This window comes from Lissotriton helveticus, chromosome 5_1 (genome assembly GCF_964261635.1).
Source record: "Lissotriton helveticus chromosome 5_1, aLisHel1.1, whole genome shotgun sequence".
Classification (NCBI taxonomy): Eukaryota; Metazoa; Chordata; class Amphibia; order Caudata; family Salamandridae; genus Lissotriton; species Lissotriton helveticus.
In genome coordinates this window covers 1390687535-1390707343 of record NC_136065.1, presented here as the reverse complement: position 1 = coordinate 1390707343, position 19809 = coordinate 1390687535, and the positions used below count along the sequence as shown (strand labels likewise).

The following is a 19809-nucleotide window of genomic DNA, read 5'->3' as shown; positions in this document are numbered from 1 at the left end:
TTACGGGCTGGCTGAGCCAATCTGCTGCAGTCTCCCTGCCTCCTGGTGGGAAAATAGAGTGGTGCCCTCTGGGGAATGGAGTCCCCCAACAGAAGAAAGGTCCTGCACTGTGGGAGGATGAGAGGCCTTTTAAGGGCTGGAGGGGCCAATCTGCTGCAGTGTCACCCCCTCCTAGCGGGGAAATCGAGTGGTGCCCTCTGGGGAAAGGCGTCCCCCAACAGAAACGTTCATTATCATGCACTAACCGTCTTCATGGCCACAGATGTGTTGGAGAAGTAATTCTCATTCCCAGAAAGAAGGCTACTGATAGGATATTTCCACCTATAACCAAATTTGTCTCGTGCCTAATCATCTGGTAAAGCATAGATGCAGATTTTTTGTCACGTAGGTGTCGCTGCACTTTTGTGCAGGTCAAGTTACATCTAATGCTCAAATATTTAACAATTTTCTTCCTGGCTCATCTCAAATTACCCTCCTGAACACAGGTATTGTTTATGCACTGAATTTTTGTTATTGATGTGCCATTTAATGGCCCTGAATGATCTGGGTTAGAAATCTGGTACGAAGCTAAAACAATCCATGCTAAAATGAATACGTAGCAGCTCACCTGGGAAGAAAGTTGTTTCCAACAACGGGTCCATGATGCATAAACTGGAGAATATGGAGGGAGACCAGCAGCAAGCCTGCGCATCAAAAACAAAATAAAGTAAAGGTCAAGGCAAGGAGCAAGTAGTAGGGTATCAATGGCAGAGAACTGAAAGACGTAGGGTAACCATGGGAGATGGGGAGGTGGCTTGATAACACAACAATCGGGAAAAATGTAAGAGCGAGAAGGAAGATGCAGAATAATAATACTTTGTTTTTATATAGCGCTTCATAGTGCACTTGTGCCATTTCTAGGCGCTGTAAATAACAGTTGTCACCATTAAACTCTCATGGAGCTCAAGTCACATAGCTTCACCAGGGTAGAAGGCGGAGTTGGCCTTGTTGTAATTAACCCTGGGCGAAGTACTAAGCTAAGCTCGCGTAGTTTGCAAACTTTGCGCGACTTCGCACTACGCGAATTGCACATAGCACAGTGCAAACACATGTATCGGTCATTTTTTGCTTGCTCGCGGTCCTCAACCTCAAGTTGGCGACCGCGACCAAGCAAAATGACATCCCGGTGAGACTTTTTCCTTGTTCGCAATCAGCAACATCAAGCTGTCAATCGCGAGCGTGGAAAATAAACCTCCTGGCGAGATTCTCAACGCGTGGAGGTCAGGTTTCTCATTGCGAGTAGTCGCGTCTGCTCGCGACCGCTCACGATGAGAAACTACCAGTCCGCATTGAGAAAGCTGCAGCTCGAGTAGAAATCTACTAGAGCGGCAGAAAACGACCGCTTGCACTGTGCATGATGCGGTTTGCACTGATTGCACAGTGCGTACAAGCATCCGGCACTGTGCAATCAGTGCGAACAGCATTTTGCACAGTGCACTACGTAGTTCGCGTAGTGCGAAGTGCACTTCGCGTAGCTACGTGTAGCGCTACTACGCGAACTACGCCCAGGGTTAGTTGTGATCTAAGTTGTTTCAGTGAATAGATTCAGCTCATTGAGCTATCCCATCGAGGCAGGTGCAAACAAAGCAGAGTTACAAAAGTATAGAAGTGGTAGAGCCAATAAAGAAAAAAGCAAGAGTATAAAAAGTGAAAGAGGGAGAAGAGTTAGGAGGACTACTAGTACAGGGAAAGATAAAGATGTGGTAAAGACAGGGAAGGCCAAATGAAAGTGGGCCAAAGATGGAAGAAGTTATTAAGGACAGGGAAGAGGAGTTAGCGATACAGAGAATCATAAGTCACTTAAAGCGAAGAGTGGTATTGTATTGTCGTGTGATCATGTGCAGTAGGACTCTTGTGGTCCTAGGCAGACTCTGTACAAAGTTGAGTAATTAGTTGGGAGGTATTTGGGTGGGTGTGTGTGTGGTCAAAGTCTATAACGCAATGTGTACAATTAACAGTTGCATGCCGAAGAATAAAGACGTTCATTCCAGAGCTCCATGTGTGGCAAGGTCAAATGGCAATGAGTAGGGGATTAGTGCACCCAAAAAATAATACAGCTCCCCCTAAGAGTTTGCCAAGGTCCAGTAAACTGCTTGTGCCTGTCACATGTCCACAAAATAGCAAGCTACGGTTGGCGAAAGTGGAGTCAAAGCGCAGCTCTTGCTCATACAAGGCCCTGAAAGAAGTTGAAGGCCCTACAGTGTAGCACAGCTAGTTAGCCAGCCAGAAACATACTGGAAAGAGATACCGTGGTACAGTGTAACACAGAAATGTGGTTGTTATCTCCGTGCACTCCTAAATGTAGAACAAGTTAGACAAGTTTTTTCAAGGCGCGAACCTTGTCGCACTGTGTCTGTCAGTGCCTTACTTAATTAGAAGAATGTGTGATTCAGAGATCACAAAGGGCGCGCTCGCTTAACATGAAACCATGGGGTTTCTTCACTCATTTACCCATGAACTTAAATATTTCCAAATGAATCAATCATGTCGCTATTGGAATCATCATATTTTTTATTTCATTTCAAAATAAATTTCTTTGTCAAAATGTTTGGTGCAGTTCATAGAAATCATCAAAAATTCATTGCATTACTTCATGCCCAATGCATTTCGGGTTAGTAGGTATAACCCTTCGTCAGGGGCCTGTGGATGAAAGCATACAGGACCTTAGCATTCAGAATATGAACCTTAGATAATATCATACCATTGCAAATACAATCAGCAACATAAATTGTATCCTCAAACGTTATCAACTACATTCCTAAACATTGGGAAAACATAGTGAGCATTCAGCGACCTAGGTGTAACAGTAAAGTATTGCAGGATATGGTCTAACGTTATCAGCTCTAGTTAGTGAAAAGATAAGGACTGGATGAAACGTGGCGCAGGGTAGGATATGCTTAAATGAAAAAACCTATTTAGGAAAGGGCAACGTGGAAGAAACTAAGTCAAAACGCAGCCTAGCAAACTTACTGAGAAAGTAATGCGCGGGGACTCTCGGCGTTCCGAACGCGGAACTGGTCAGGTTAACGGTGAGCCAATCAGGGGATTTCTTATAGCTCAGTGGTGTAACGTGGTGTAGGGAACACGAAAATAAAGAAGTCCGGTAAATAAAACAGCTTTAGAATCCTTCGGTGGAAAACTAATCGAGACTGATAAAACACAACAGAAGAAGGGGATGGGATACAAGAAAATAATACAAGAAAATAATGCAAGAAAATGATACGATGCGGTGAAAACCGTGGGGGACTGAACTGCGTACTGATAGGTAGCAGGTTTGTACCATGTGATGGTCAAACCAGGAAATAAACAAACGAATACATGCATTTTTTTTTTTTTAAATATTTTTATTGAGTTTTTCCCCCTTTATAAGATATACAGGTCACAATAAAACAGAAAAAAAGAAACTATACAAACATACAAAGTACATATACATATCAAAAGCCAATCATTACATAATTACATCAGTCTTAATGCTGTTACAATTTTTGAGACAGAACCAACTTACTAAAAAAAAAAAAAAAAAAAAAATCATCAAACTTATTATAAACAATAACTCAACACAATGTCTATCATCTAGCATTTCCTTCTTTCCACCGAATAATCGATTCCCAGATTTGTATACCCAGCTCCCTTCCCTTTTTTCCCTTCCGGGCATAAATAGCGAGTTCTAACTTATAAATTGAAAGTAACTTAGCTAACCATTGATGAAACGTTGGTGGGAGGGGATCCAGCCATACCGTGGCTATACATAATCTCAGTATTGCCATCGCTACAAAAATAAAACTCCCACTCTGCGTCTGACTCTCCACCTCAACTCCTAATAATATTATTGATGGAGTTAATTCAATTCCAATCCCCAACGCATTATTAAGAAAACTCTGGATATCCTTCTTAGTTGTTTCCAAATGGGGGCAGGTTGCAAAAATGTGAGATAAATCAGCGTCTAAACTATCGCATCTAAAACAGCTGGTACCTGACACTGCTCCCCATTGGGCAATTTTCGCAGGCGTATAATATAAATGGTACAAAACTTTATAGTGTTGGGATTGTAGTGAGGCTGAACATAATAACTTCTGTCCCATATCTAATGATTGATAGAAATAATTTTGGTCTATATCTAAACCATTCGCCCATTTATCCGCCCACTTTTCCAGGTCATCTTTCTTTGAATTTGATAATTCTGAGTAGAACCTCTTAATTGTGCAATCTGTACCTGCTTGTATAACCTCTAATATTGAGTTCTTTACAAATCCCACTGGACCACCCTTTTTTTTATTAATAAAGCTTCTTACTTGGAGATATTTAAAAAATTGCCTCGTATCTAAACCAGAACGTATCTGTAATTCTGAAAATTGCATCATGCCATGTGAGTCTATAATATCACCCACCATCCGAATTCCTTTCCTGCCCCACTCACTAAAAACTGTATCTGAGAATACCTCTCTGGGAAGGGTGGGATTACCTTCTAGCCTAGTATAGACATTGTATTTCCCAATTCCAAACCGTTTAGTGAAGGATTTCCATATTTTATAGGCTGCTAAGATGGTCTTAAATCTTGTTCTTTTATAATAACTTGCATCTGTAAATTTCAACAATAGATTTTCTGCCTCCGCTCCCATTACTAATCCGTAGATGGCCAGTGTGCCAAATTCATCCTGGGCTTCTACTTCTGCTCCTCCCAGTAAACCCACCATGTATTGGAGTGCCACTGCCCAATAATATAGCTTTATATCTGGAAGCGCCCACCCTCCCTGTTCACGAGTTAATGTCATAAATCTGTACGCTCTCCTTGTTTTCCCCTTTGCCCAGATAAACCGGTTAATGATATGCTCACAAGTCTTGAACCACTTATTCTCGAAAAAAAGAGGAATAGCTCTAAATATATATAACAATTTAGGCAATACCATCATTTTGACAATATTTGTTCGCCCAACAATTGTGAGATGTAATTTATCTAATCTGTCTAATTGCTTCCCTACTTTAGCAGTTATTGGGACTATGTTTTGTTCCACTAAAGTATCCAACTCAGCGTGATATTTACTCCAAGATACACCCCTGTTGAAACCACCCGGACATCATCACATTGTGTATAAGCATTTTTAATTATTTGTGTCTTAGAGGTATTTAAAGCATGCCCTGAAATTTGACCAAATCTCCTTGCCTCAATCTCTATCTGCTCGATCGCCTCCGTGGGGTTTGGTGTAATCACTGCCACATCATCAGCATATGCAAGCACCTTACATTGTCCCAAATGTGTGTATAGGGGGTCAATCCTCTAACAAAGCTCTATCCTGCGAATTAGGGGATCCATGTACATTGCGAATAAAAGCGGGGAACACGGGCATCCCTGCCTCGTGCCCCGCTTAATCCGGAATTGTCGGGTAGAGCCTGCATTTACTCTAATAGAAGCCACCGGATCTGTATATAATGTCTGTAGTGCTCTAATATACCCCCTTTTAACTCCTGCCCTTATTAAAACATGCCACAGGTAGTCCCAGGAGACCCGATCAAAGGCCTTTTCGGCATCCAGTAACATCACCGCCATCGGGTCTCCTGCGACCCCTGCGGCATCAAACAAGGTGATAACCTTACGCGTATGGTGCGTAGTGCCCCTTCCAGGAATAAACCCGTGTTGATTATTGCTTACAAGGTTTCCTATTGTTGTAGCAAATCTAGTAGCCAATGCCTTAGAATAGATTTTAGTGTCAGAGTTCATTAATGTAATCGGCCTGTAAGACCCCGGCTCAGTGGCAGGTTTCCCCTTTTTCAAAATTAACACAATATCTGCTCCCCCCCATGAACCTGGAATAGATTCCCCTGATTGTGCTATCTGTAATGTCTTTACTAGATCGTTACCAAGTATTTCCCAGAACGTTTTATAAAATTCAATAGGAAGTTGATCGGGGCCAGCAGCTTTTCCCGAAGGGAGATCTGCTATTGCTATTTTAATCTCCTGTACTTCCAGTGGCTCTTCTAATAATTCTGCCTCTACCTCTGTAAGTCTTTCAAGTGGTACTCCCTGTAAGTACTCGACTATTTCCGTTGGGTTAGTAATCTGCTTATCATCATATAGTGACTCATAAAAATTCCTAAATACTTCTCGAATTTTCTGCGGGTCAGTATGTAGCCCACCTGTTACATCTCTGATTTCCCTTATCGTCCCTGACGCTGCAATTTGTCTAGTACGTACAGCTAATACCCTACCTACCTTCTCACTAAATTCATGACATCTTTCTCTTTTGGCCATAAACTTCTTAGCTGCCTTGTTTGCAATATATTCTTCTGCATCACTTTTAGCTTTCAGCACCTTAATCAGCACTTGATCGACTGATCTGCCTGCGGATATAGATTGATGCAGCTCCTCCTCGGCGTCTATTACTGCCTTGAATAATTCATTATTCCTAATCCGCTCCTGATTACGTATAAATGTGCTAAAACTAAGAGTCTCTCCACGGACACCTGCCTTGAATGCATCCCATACTATCCCAACAGCTGCACTCCCTCTATTAATCTCAAAAAAGTCTTTCATCCACTTTGACATATGTTGTATATAGCTATCATCCTGTAGGAGTCCTCTTTCAAAGGTCCATACCCTATCACTTCTAGTTGTTACTGTTATTTTTAGTGTTAATATGAGGGGATTATGGTCACTAAAAATTCGGGGGTGTCTATCTATCTTTGAACTAGAAAGTAATGCATTTGATACAAAAAAATAGTCTAACCTTACACAAATTCGGTGTGGGGCTGAATAGTAAGTATATCCTTTTTTATCTGGTCTAGTTTTCCCCCATACATCAGATAAGGAGTTATTCATTAATAAATTACCTAATGCTTGATGTACTCTTTTTTTCCGACCTTGATACCTACCGAAAGAGCCTAACCCTAACCCATCTGCTCCGTTAATATTGAAATCTCCAGCCATTATAATGCGGGGTGACCATACAGCCAGTTCCGTATCCAAAAATACTAGAATTTCTGGGTCATCCTCTGTTGATCCATATACGACCCCAAGAGTTGTCCACTCCCCCTCAATCAAACATTCAACCATTGCCCATCTCCCCCACTGATCTTCCAATTTCTTCCTAACTACAAAATTCCTATTCTTAGACATTATTGCTACTCCTCTCGTTTTGGTTCCTTGCCTAGAGTATGCTAGTACGTGAAAGCCCATCTGTTCCAGCAAAAGCACTTGTGAGAGCATAATATGAGTTTCCTGTAGAAATATAAAGTCTACATTCATTTGCTTTAATGCAAGTGCAACCCTCTGTCTCTTCTGATAATCATTTAACCCACAAACATTCCATGTTACTAATTTAATATCCATGCTATTTTATTGTTTTTTACTGCGAATACACCCAAAATAATAATAATCCATTTTGGTTCTATATCTTCAAGATCTGATTGTTTATCACATTCTTCTACATAATCTTTTTGTGATTGTGTTATATTGTGTCCTGTACACCACCCCTCCCCCCCCCTCCCCAGACATCCCTCCCCTGTGGTCCCACCCCCCTTACAGGCAAATAGGTCCGTCGGACCTATGTCTGGCAGCCGAGACCCCTGGGTTGTCTCGTCTCCTCCCCCTCCCACCTCATAGCATATCTCCTCTCAACTCTTCCCCACTCCACCCTAGTGTAAACATAACATATCAACAGAAAAACAATCGTCTACATTTTTCTAACATATTTTACATATTTTGTCTTCTTTTATCCAATATTATTATCCAGCATTATATGTGTCTTTAATTCTTCAGTATTCATATTCTTCAGCAGCTTCACACATTTTTTTTGGGGCCCTCTCTTACCTCAACCATCTGTTTATTCTGTTCCCTATTCTGCTCCCTATTTTCTCTGAGGGAAGTGAGGTATTCTTGGGCCATAATTTCAGACTGGAAAATTCTAACATGTCCATTCAGAATTATTTTGAGACGAGATGGAAACATTAAATAAACCTCACATCCTGCATTCAGAAAAGGAGTTATCAACTGTCTCATACGCCATCTCCTTTCCACAGTGGCATGGCAGAAATCAGGACGGGTGAAGAAAGAGATGTTCTTATATATACGCTTAGATTGTGGTTTCGCCTTACTTATTATCTCTTCCCGTAGCAAAAAGTTACCTACATATACCAAAATTGCACGTGATTTAGTAGAACTATTGCCCTTTCTCTGAGTCATTGGAAACCTGTGTGCCCGCTGTATCTCATTATCCCAATTTCATTGCTCCAGTTCTGGAAATGCCCCTTTCAATAGGTCTACCACAAATGCCCGCACATCATCCCCCTCCTTCCCTTCCTCCACCCCAAGAATTCTTATGTTGTTACGTCTCTGCCTGTTCTCAAAATCTTCTAGTTTCCAGAGCACGTCTGAGGATGTCTTCTCTTGTTCCAATCTAGTTTCCTGAAGCTTTACCACATCGTCTTCAAGCTTCTCTGTCCTCTCCTCCACCTCTGAAACTCTATTAACCACCTCTGTATACATTTTGTTAATCTTTTGTAAAGTAGACTGTATCTTTTTGTTAGCGTGCTTTGCTCTGCGGCTCTCTGAGTAAGTTCCATTCTAGAGCTTCAAGGCCTTCATTATGTGGAATTGATGTGTACAGTGACACAACGTCAACTGTGCACAACCAATAATCAGTATTCCACATAATGAAAGCCTTATGCTAATTTGTTTATGTCAACATTTGAACACGATAACATCTTAAATTCATTCGATTGAAAAGAATTACCTCTGACTCTCATATTCTAGAAAAAAATATGGAAGAGCAACAACAACAATACCTTGACCGAGGATATCCTAAAGAGATTTTAGAAGAATCACTCAGAAAAGTAGCTAAATTATCGAGAGAAAGCCTATTGACGTCCACACTTAAATCCACAGAACAAAAAAAAGTATGCGTCTTGAAATTTTCTACAGAATCCAAAAAGATCACGAAAATAATCAATCAGCATTGGGCTTTAATCAAGAATGAAACAGATTTGCAAAACTTGTACAGTGAACAAATAACTTTTGCGTTTAAAAGATCAAGAAATCTAAAGGAGGTTCTTACTACCAAAAAAGTGATCACAACCCAATACAAAGGCATGTCCAAATGCTTGAATTGCATACATTGCAATAATGTAATTAGCGGGAAAACTCTTATGCATCCTTCAAAAGGCCATAAAATCGATTTACAATACACTGGAACCTGTGACTCCAAAAATTTAATTTATGCCATCAAATGCCCGTGTGGCAAAATATATGTCGGTCAGACAGAAAGGAAAATTAAAATAAGAATATCTGAACATAAAAGTAACATTCGTACAAAGAATACGAAATCAGCGGTGGCTACCCATTGGCTTGAATGCAACCATCAAATAGCACAACTAAAATTTACCATACTGGAGATACTCCCACAACGCTGTGACATGGATCCCGTTAAACAGCGTTTACAGGCTGAATTTTTCTGGATTAAACAGCTTAATTCCCTTCAACCTACAGGTATAAATGACCGTATTGAATTTTCATGCTTTCTTTGACACTGTAGCACAACTTTGAAGTTGAGGTCCCTTCGTTCCCTCATCATAATCACTCAATATGCTATTTCATGCAGTTTTAATCTCAGCTCGTTAGACTTTTGATGGACAGATCACTTCCTTTATATACCATCCACTATTGTTTACAGTGTTTTGTGATATACCCAGGTTGGTTTGACTTCATGAGTATCATAATGTATTACATGTGAACGAATTATGATAGAATGTCACACACGTTCAATTTTCTCACGTCTTATACGCATCCTTAGCTTTTCCATTCATATTTTTCCCTGACTCATTAGTTTCCATTAACCCCCAACCCTTCGGCACGCTTATTGTTTATTTCCACCAGTTTCACGTTGTGATCGATATTCGGAATACACTTACATGCATTTGTTTGTTTATTTCCTGGTTTGACCATCACGTGGTACAAACCTGCTACCTATCAGTACGCAGTTCAGTCCCCCACGGTTTTCACCGCATCGTATCATTTTCTTGCATTATTTTCTTGTATTATTTTCTTGTATCCCATCCCCTTCTTCTGTTGTGTTTTATCAGTCTCGATTAGTTTTCCACTGAAGGATTCTAAAGCTGTTTTATTTACCGGACTTCTTTATTTTCGTGTTCCATACACCACGTGATTACACCACTGAGCTATAAGAAATCCCCTGATTGACTCACCGTTAACCTGACCGGTTCCGCGTTCGGAACGCCGAGAGTCCCCGCGCATTACTTTCTCAGTAAGTTTGCTAGGCTGCGTTTTGACTTAGTTTCTTCCACGTTGCCCTTTACTACATAGGTTTTTTCATTTAAGCATATCCTACCCTGCGCCACGTTTCATCCAGTCCTTATCTTTTCACTAACTAGAGCTGATAACGTTAGACCATATCCTGCAATACTTTACTGTTACACCCAGGTCGCTGAATGCTCACTATGTTTTCCCAATGTTTAGGAATGTAGTTGATAACGTTTGAGGATACAATTTATGTTGCTGATTGTATTTGCAATGGTATGATATTATCTAAGGTTCATATTCTGAATGCTAAGGTCCTGTATGCTTTCATCCACAGGCCCCTGACGAAGGGTTATACCTACTAACCCGAAATGCATTGGGCATGAAGTAATGCAATGAATTTTTGATGATTTCTATGAACTGCACCAAACATTTTGACAAAGAAATTTATTTTGAAATGAAATAAAAAATATGATGATTCCAATAGCGACATGATTGGTTCATTTGGAAATATTTAAGTTCATGGGTAAATGAGTGAAGAAACCCCATGGTTTCATGTTAAGGGAGCGTGCCCTTTGTGATCTCTGAATCACACATTCTTCTAACAGTGTAACACAGAGCCATCATCCATACAAAGCAGAAACACTGAAAGCAGTAACAACCAGGTATGAAGAATTGCTAAAGGCAGCGCCAGTGAAGTTCAAGAAAGTACTAGAGGCAGAGACGGGAAGGTGCAAAGAAACGCTAAAGGCAGCGACAATCAGGTACAAGAAACAAAAGTCTACTCACAGGCGGAAAACAAAGCGCCTCACAACCTCACAATCCAGTGAAGCAACTCAAGCACAAACACAGGGGCTGTGTTTATGAAGCAATTGGTCTCTACAGAAACTACCAAAAAGGCAGCTGGTGGAATTCAGTACAACTCAAAAGGTCTATAAGAAATTGAAGTTCTCCAATGGCTGTTGAAAAGAGCACCAAAGACGGAGCAGTTGCGTTCCTGAAGCCACCACCACTATTCGACACCGCCAAAAAACAAGATTATTGGCGCCAGATGGACTGCATGGATCGAAACGCTAGATGACTTCATAGATGATCTAGAAGAAATAGATGACAAAAAGATCATCAAATACTTAAAGAACTTTGCAGGTGATGGAGAGAAAGAAGTGATAAAGGAAATATCACAAGCTGATGCAATATTGTATCAAGGAAAATTTGGAAGCCAAGTTCGATCCAATGCCGAATGTCATTGAAAGATACATTTTGAACCAGGCAAGACAGAAAACTTGAAAAGACTTGATACCCTATTTCAAGCACTGCAAGTTCAGTAAATTCAATGAAGAAAAAGCCATGCATCTCAGACTCATCGATGGTTGCCTCTCCAATTCGTTCCGATGAAGTATGCTGAGAGAGACAGTCTAGAAAAGGTACTCATGGCTGCAATAGCTGAGATACATGCAGCTTTGCAGGCTGCTGATATGGAAGCTGGAACAACCCAGAATTAATCAGCGTTGATCATGAAAAGTAAGTAGAATCACAAAGTGGAGGCCCAGAAGACCATGTCTCAGAAGAAAAAGAATTTTTGTTTCCGATGTGGATTCTCGTTTCCACACGAAGGTAAATGTTCCGCCACTAGACAGATATGCAAAGGCAGTGGGAGAGAAAACCATTTCATAACAGTCTGTAAACTGGGAGAGGAACTATGAGTGTCACAACGAGAAGCAAAAATGGGAGACAGAAAGCTCCATAAGCATTCTGGTCACACCCACAAGGCCAAAAGGCAACACCAATTGAGGCATGTAGAGACTTGGGGCCCGATGTAGGTAATCACAGATTACTGATTCTTAAATACCGATTCGGTATTTAAGAACAGGCAAATGGGATGTAGGTAATTTTACCGAAAAAATTTCTGTAATTACCGAATTGGTAAATACCGATTCGGTAATTGCCATTCATTCCTATGGGCCTGGAGGTAAAAGGGGGCAACATTGAAGGTTGGCAGGGTGTCACTTTGGCACCCTGTTGCACCCCTCAATTGTGAATGGGTGCACATGTTGCAGACATACATGCCCTAAGGGCATGTATATTATAAATTTAGGGGGTTGGACCCATGTAGTCAGTGGGACCTGGGTAATTGCTCGGTATGTAAAAAGAGGGGTCCCAGACAGAACACAACAAATTACTAAATTCACAACATTTAGAATAGATTAATTCAAAAAGATCGAATCAAGGTGCAAGGTGTTTATATTTTCACCGCACCAGTCCTAAACATTCATTAGATCATTAATCAGAACATGAATATTTACACAATACACAAAAATTCAATAAGCCCACAGGGGAGAGGGGAAGGTGCAGGGAAGAAAATAACATTTCTTGATAGTTCAAACATCACATGTCAAAGAAATCTTCAATTATATCTGTCCGCATTTTAAGATCACAGAAAAAATTAATTAAATAGATCCCCATACGTGGGGTCAAATACAGTGTACACACATCAGAATGAATTTCAAAAGCAAATCTCCTATTCAGCTATATACATAAAACTGTTCTGTAGGAGTTCGAGTAAGTAGAGAAAGTCTACGTTTCGACCCATAGGATGTAGGACGGTAGATCCTTACTACGCGGGTCTTCGTCAGGACGTGAGGGAAGAGGGGGGGAGAGTGTGGGGCTGTTCCTAAAGACAAAACAATGAGACAAAAATGTAAAAAGGGTCTCTCAGAGAGAGTCCCAAAACTTTACTCAAAGGAAACATTGAAGAAGGATTGGAAACAGTACAAGGGGTGACTAACAAGGAGGTATTATTGATGACAAGGCCTGCATAAAATTACCTGATGAAACTGAAAAACGGCCTCAGAAAAAACGGAGTCCTGGCACTTGCCGTGTAAATTAGTGGAAATGGCTGTATCTAAGAACCAAAAGGTAAAAAGGTAAAAGGCGCCAATCACTCGGTATGTCCGCCAAAAAAGTAAATACATTAGATATTCAGTTAGCCAGATGTCCTTTCTCAGCCGTAGTAATATATGGTATTCGGCCATTCAAATAGTTGTGGCGGGATTAATTGTCCGTAATGAGGTACAAAAACGCATCAGTATATCCCATCAGTTACTCGCACTTTCCATGTAAATTAGTGGAAGTAGCTGTGTCTAAAAACCAAAAAGGTAAAGGCGCCAATCACTCGGTATGTTCGCCAAAAATGTAAATACATAAAAAAACATTTAGCCAGATATCCTACCTCTGCCGTAGTATTGTAGTATTCGCCCATTCAAATAGGTGTTTTAATCTCCATCATTGCGGCGGGATTAGTTGTCCGTAATGAGGTACAAAAACGCGTCAGTATATCCCATCAGTTATTCTGTAGAATAATGGGAGCCGAGTTAGTGTTGCTGTTAGCTAGCGGCTAAATCAAAAAGGGGGAAGGATTAGTGACAGGCGTCTAAACAAACGCTGCCCGAAATTCACTTACCCGAAGCAAAATTGGTTCGGGAGCGCGCGAGCCAGCGTCTTCCCCAGTCAGAGAGCAATCAGGAAGTGCTGCCTTGGTAACCCGAGGTCTTTTCTAAACTCGCCTGAGACGAGACTAGCGTTACCATGGTAACATAAGACACAGTCAGGATTTGGTAGAGCTGCCAGGAGCGAGACTAGCGTTACTATTATTGCACAGAACGCGGCCATGAAACATGATTTTAGAAAGACAGACTGAGCTGTAAATCAAGCACGTGTTGTTATTAAAATTGGTAAGATGCTATCCACCAGAGTGAAAGAAAGGGAATCGGGGTTTTTTAAACAAAGAGGTTTAACCAGGTAAAGCGCGGACATGCCAAGCACAAGGTAGTCAAGGCGCATATTTCATAGGACACGGTATATATTCGATATATTCACAAACTACATTCAACATGTATGGAAAAGGCAGAAACAAGTTTTTGCATTGTAGTATATAGTGAAAAAATCTTATATCGGTTAAAAAAGGCTGCTTTTTCAAAACAAGGTTTACACATCTGAAGGCCTAGGGCATGATGATAGTACGTTTGGCAAGTGCGGACCTACCTTACAAGGTGGTCTAAGGCACACTATCTCAACACATTCATATGTCCATATTATTGGTGTAACATGTCAGAGGACAAGTACTGTGATTAAGCAAACGTAGTAACCAAAGGTCCATGTTAAGGAAACAGTGTCACAAAATTGGCGTGAAGCTACCATAAGGTGCTTAAGACGCACACTGGAATTATAAAGTGGCCATCTGTGCAAAGCTGCTTTCGGATTCATTGAGGCCCATGCGCACAGAGTCAAAAAAACGGATCCATTTAATCTCTCTGACGTTGAGGATAGGTTCTATGCTCCCACCCCTAGGACCCAGTCTCACTTGTTCCAGAATGGTCCACTTAAGGCTTTCCGGGGGGTGATCAAAGTTTTTGCAGTGGTCAACTAAAGGAGCTCCCTCAACTTTGCATCTTATGCGACTGCAGTGTTGTAAAAAACGCACTTTGGCACGTTGTTGTGTCTGGCCAATGTATATTAAATTACAGGGGCAGACTATGCAGTAGATTACATTGGATGAGTTACAATTGGTATGCGCCTTAAGTGTCACTTGATGTTGTCCATGGGAAAAGATTTTGGTCTGTAGTGTTGCTGGACAGGCTTTACAAGAACCGCAACGGTAGTGACCCACAATGGGGGGTAAGTTCCACATTGATGTTAATGATTGTTCCTTAGAGGTCCTCAAAAAGGAGCATACCACGTGGTCGCGGATATTCCTCGCTTTCCTGAAAGCGTGAAGTGGTGGGTTGCTGCAGTTAAGATCCTCAGAGATCAAATGCCAATATTTATTGATTGTCTTCTTTATGGCATTACTTTTAGTGGAGAACGTGGTTACACAGATAATGCGTTGTTCATTGTTGTTCCGTTGTGACCCAGGTTGCAGTAAGGTTTCCCTTGGGTTATGCCATGCTCTTTTTTTGGCTTTTTTAACCAGTCGCCTGGGATACCCTCGTTCAAGTAAGCGTTCCATCAGGATAGTTGCTTGCTCCATGTAATCGTCTTTTTTACTGCAATTACGGCGAATCCGTAAAAATTGACCAAAGGGCAAGTTGTCACGGAGTCCCCGTGGGTGATGGCTTGAATATAGAAGGAGGGAGTTCCTCTCTGCAGGTTTCCTGAAAAGGGTGGTTTGTAGAATCTCATTCTCCACGAAGATAGTCAAGTCCAAGAAATCAATAGATTTTTTGTCATATTGAATGGTGAACTGTATGTCAGGGGTACGACCATTTAGCCAGTTGAAGAAAGTACCAATATCCTCTTCATTGCCAGTCCAGATACATATGATATCGTCTATGTATCTCATCCACATGTTTATTTTGGATCTGAAAGGGTTGCCATCGTTGAGTATGAACATGTCTTCATACATGGACATGAAGATTATGGCCAGGTCTGGAGCAAATGCCGCCCCCATCGCCACGCCCTTGGTCTGGAGGTAAAAGGAATCGCGAAAGATGAAAAAGTTCCTCATCATAGCGATCTTTAGTAATAAAATGATAAAGGATGTTGGTACTCGGGTCGGTGCTTCCCGTTTATCGAGGGCAATTGTCATGGCTTGCAGGGCCTCATCCTGGGGTATGCTGGTGTACAATGACACGATGTCACAGGTTACCAAAAACTCCTCCTGTGAATTATACGGACGTCCGTCAATCAAATTAATGATATGTGTGGTATCGCGAAGGTAAGTTGTGGTTGCTTCTGCTATGGGTTTTAAGAAGAAATCAATATACCTACACAATGGTTCCAAAAGGGAGCCGCATCCAGATACTATGGGTCGGCCAGGAGGCTGGTGAAGATCTTTGTGTACTTTTGGTAGAGTATAGATGTTAGGGAGGCGTGGGTTCTTTTGATTTAGGTACTGAAATTCGTGTTCAGACAAGAAGCCTTGTTGTAGGCCGCCCTGTGTCACTCTCAGGATCTCTGCTTTTAGGTCTCTAGATGGATCCCCATCTAGACGCTTGTAACTCACACCATCACTCAATTGTCTCATAATCTCACTGGTGTAGTTGTCCAAGTCCTGTACAACAATTGCACCACCCTTATCGGCAGGTTTTACTACCACCTCGGTGTTGTCCTTTATAGATTTTAACGCAAGTATCTCGGCTTTGCTGGTATTGAACTTGACAAATTGTTTTTCTTCCAAAATTTTGTTCACGTCCCGTAGGACGAGGCTCTCATAGGCCAGGATTCGTTGAGTCATGGCGTGAGTAGAAGGTACGAAGGTGGATGGTGTCCTGAAATTAGTCGCAGATAGGGGCTGCTCAAAAGGTTTATCCTTGAAAAAGTATCTTAGTCGTATCTTACGAAAAAACTTGTGGAGTTCCACTATGGTGTTGAAGGTGTCTGGTTTTGAGGTTGGCACGAAAGATAAACCTCGGCTGAGTACTTTGATTTCATCTTCCAGTAAGGTGTATTTGGAAATGTTGATCAAGGGGGAAGTCCTTTTTACCACCTGTAATTCTGTGCCATGTCTGCAACATGGCACTGTTGGAAAAGCAAAAAAAATGCTTTTTCCAAGGTTTTCATTATTTACCACCAACTTGTAGTTGGTGGTAAATAACGAATCCTAAAAGGGGAAAAGCACTCATTTCAGTGCTCCCTACATAGCAAAATCGGTAACTTACCGATTCGGTATTTTAAGGAATCGGTAATTTACCAATTCCTTAAAATACCGATTCAGTAAATTACCGAATCAGTAAAATGCCCACCTACATCTCATTTTCCAAATACCGGTCTGGAACGGCCGAAATTACCGAATTTCGGCCGTTACCGACCGGTATTTGCCTACCTACATCTGGCCCTAAAAGAAGTAGATCAGCATCAAATTCATCTTCCTTAGGCCATTCAGCAATGCCATCGAGTGAAAGTGAAGAAGATGGGTGTGCAATGGTGATGTCGATTGCAGGATTACAAGCACTTTTTGGATTAACTGCTCGCAAAGAAGAACACAAGTCAAATAGAGATCGCCATGTGAAGTGATAAAACTAATTTGGCTGATGCCACCGGATCACACTAAAAGTGAATTGTTCCCCTACAACTTTCACTGTAGACAGTGGTGCATCAATCAATATCATGTCCGCAGAAAAATACAACAAACTGTCTCCTGTACCACGTCTAACACCATCAAACATTAAGGTGTACAAATGGCATGCTGCTACACCATTGCAAACTCAAGGGTCATTCATAGCAAGCATGAGGCATAAGGAAACAACAATACAATCACCAATTCATGTCTCCCAAGGTACTTCGCTGAGTGCATGCCCACTCAGTTTCAGCACTGCCGCTGACATCGGACTGATATCCATCAACAACAACCTCAATCCACATTCTGAAATAATAAGTCAATTCCAGTCGTTATTTCATGAAATAGGGAAATTTAAGACAATGAAGATTAATGAGGACATTCGTACTGTTGCTCAGCGACACCGTCTGATTGCTTTTCATTTGTAGTAGTCTGTTGAGAAGGCACTAGAAGCATTATTAAAGCATGATATCATCGAACGCTCTACTGGTCTGACACCAAGGTTTTCGCCCATGGTGGAAGTACTAAAGAAGGACAGTTGAGGTGCAGCATGATTTGTGTTGATATGCACGAAGCAAATCAAGAGAGAAAGACATACGAGTCTACACAGAGCGGACCGGAGTACACTGCTATATGGCGCCAAAGTCTTCTCCCGTCTTGATTTGAACACGGGATACCATTAACTGGAGCTGGAAGAGAACAATAGGAACGTTACTACTTTTTGAACTCATGTTTGCTTGTTCAGATACAAAAGACGGTCACTGGCCGAGTAGTTAAACCTGTCAATCATGCTTTTAAGTACAGTGGTGATATATTATTATTTGGGGTCACACGAAAAAACATGACAAAGCACTTATACAAGTACGTTGTTTGTTTGCTGATGCAGGTCTCACCTTAAATGCAGAAAAGTTTGAGTTTCACAAAACCTAACTCAAATTCTTTGGGCATATTTTCTCTGAAGGGAGAATGACTCCTGACCCTGAAAAAAGTACAAGCATTGTCATCCACTTGTCCCCCACAAGATGTGACCGTGCTGCGATCTTTCTTAGACATGGCCAGCTATTACTCCATATACATTTGTGATTTGCAACTGTGAGTGTCCCATTAAGTGAGTTGACAAAGAAGAATGTTCCCTTCCAATAGTCCTCTGAATGTGACAGAAGCTTCAAGAAAGTCAAGCATGAAATTGAAAATGCAACTGAAATGGCCTATTTTGATCCAAAGTTACACACTAAGATCATAGTAGATGCAAGCCCAGTGGGGATGGGCACGATCACTGCTCAACACAGTGGACATCCAAATGCTCAGAGACACATTGTGGCTTATGCTAGCAGAAGTCTATCTCAGACTTAAAGTGCCTATTCTTAGCCAGAAAAAGAGAGCCTGGCTATAGTGTCAGCTTGGAACATTTGCTTGTGTTTCTGTATAGAAAGCATTTCACCCTTGTAACTCACCACTAGGCGCTGCTCACCATTTTCAGAAGTCTGAAAGCCCAGATGCCCTCTTGCATCAAGAGGTGGGAGTTGAGATTGCAAGAGTATCATTACACAATTGTGCATAAGCCATGGAAGGATCAAAACCCTGCCTATTACTTTTCACAAATGCCGGTACAACATTTCAGTGCAACGTTTAAAGTGGCTGAAGCATATATCAATTTTATAGTAAAGTCTAGCACAGTTGAAGCTCTATCCATTGAGCAGATCATTGCTGCTACCAATACAGACTGAGACTTGATCACACTCAAGGACATTACAGCAACGTAATCGTGAAGAAAGCTTACTCGACCTTTCACAGATGACTCTGGATATCCAAAATTCAAGAATGTGCATGAAGATTTTTCTGTCACTCAAGAAGGTTTTATACTTAGAGGTTCGAGGATTGTCATACCTGCGAGCTTAAGACAACAAATCATTGAACTGGCACATGAAGGACATCGTGGAATTGCAGCCACCAAGAGAGCCCCAAGAGATCGAGTGTGGTTTCCTCACCTTGACAAACGAGTTGAGAAGTAACTGAAAGCTTGTCACATGTGTAACTGCTTATACCTAATGACAACACAGCATCTGCTAAATATGCCTGACCTTCCTAAATGAGTGTAGGAGAAAATTGCAGGTGATTTCTTTGGACCCTTAAAGAATGGCCATCATGGTAGTTATTGATGAGTACTCACGTTTTCCTTTAAAGTCATCGAGAGGCTGGGTGATATTTTTGCAGCATGAGGTGTTTCCTCCATCCTCAAATCTGATACCGGCCAGCCCTTCAATAGTAGAGAGTTTAGGGACTTTCTTAGTTGTTTGAACGTCAAGCATCAGAAAAGCAAGCCTCTCTGGCCACAGGCAAATGGCGTTGTACGATTTATGGGCACCCTGAAGAAAGTGGTTCAGCACGTTGCGCTTGAAAGAATCTATCTTAAGTCAGCCTTGTGTCAAGCCCATCAATCCTATCGGTCAACTCCCCATTCTACAACAAG

The 19809-nt window shown here is 41.4% G+C and overlaps 1 protein-coding gene across 2 annotated transcripts in view; it reads right to left on the bottom strand.

The window, feature by feature from the left end:
* The window catches only part of MTCH1 (mitochondrial carrier 1), a 414326-nt gene that overhangs the window by 162157 nt on the left and 232360 nt on the right, over positions 1 to 19809 (bottom strand). For both annotated transcript variants that reach the window (XR_013594892.1, XM_078644353.1), the window contains exon 11: positions 608 to 683. Coding sequence is in view for 1 of the 2 variants with exons in the window: in XM_078644353.1 (XP_078500479.1) it covers positions 608 to 683 (76 nt within the window). In the remaining variant the exon portion in view is untranslated. The remainder of the gene's footprint in view (positions 1 to 607; positions 684 to 19809) is intronic.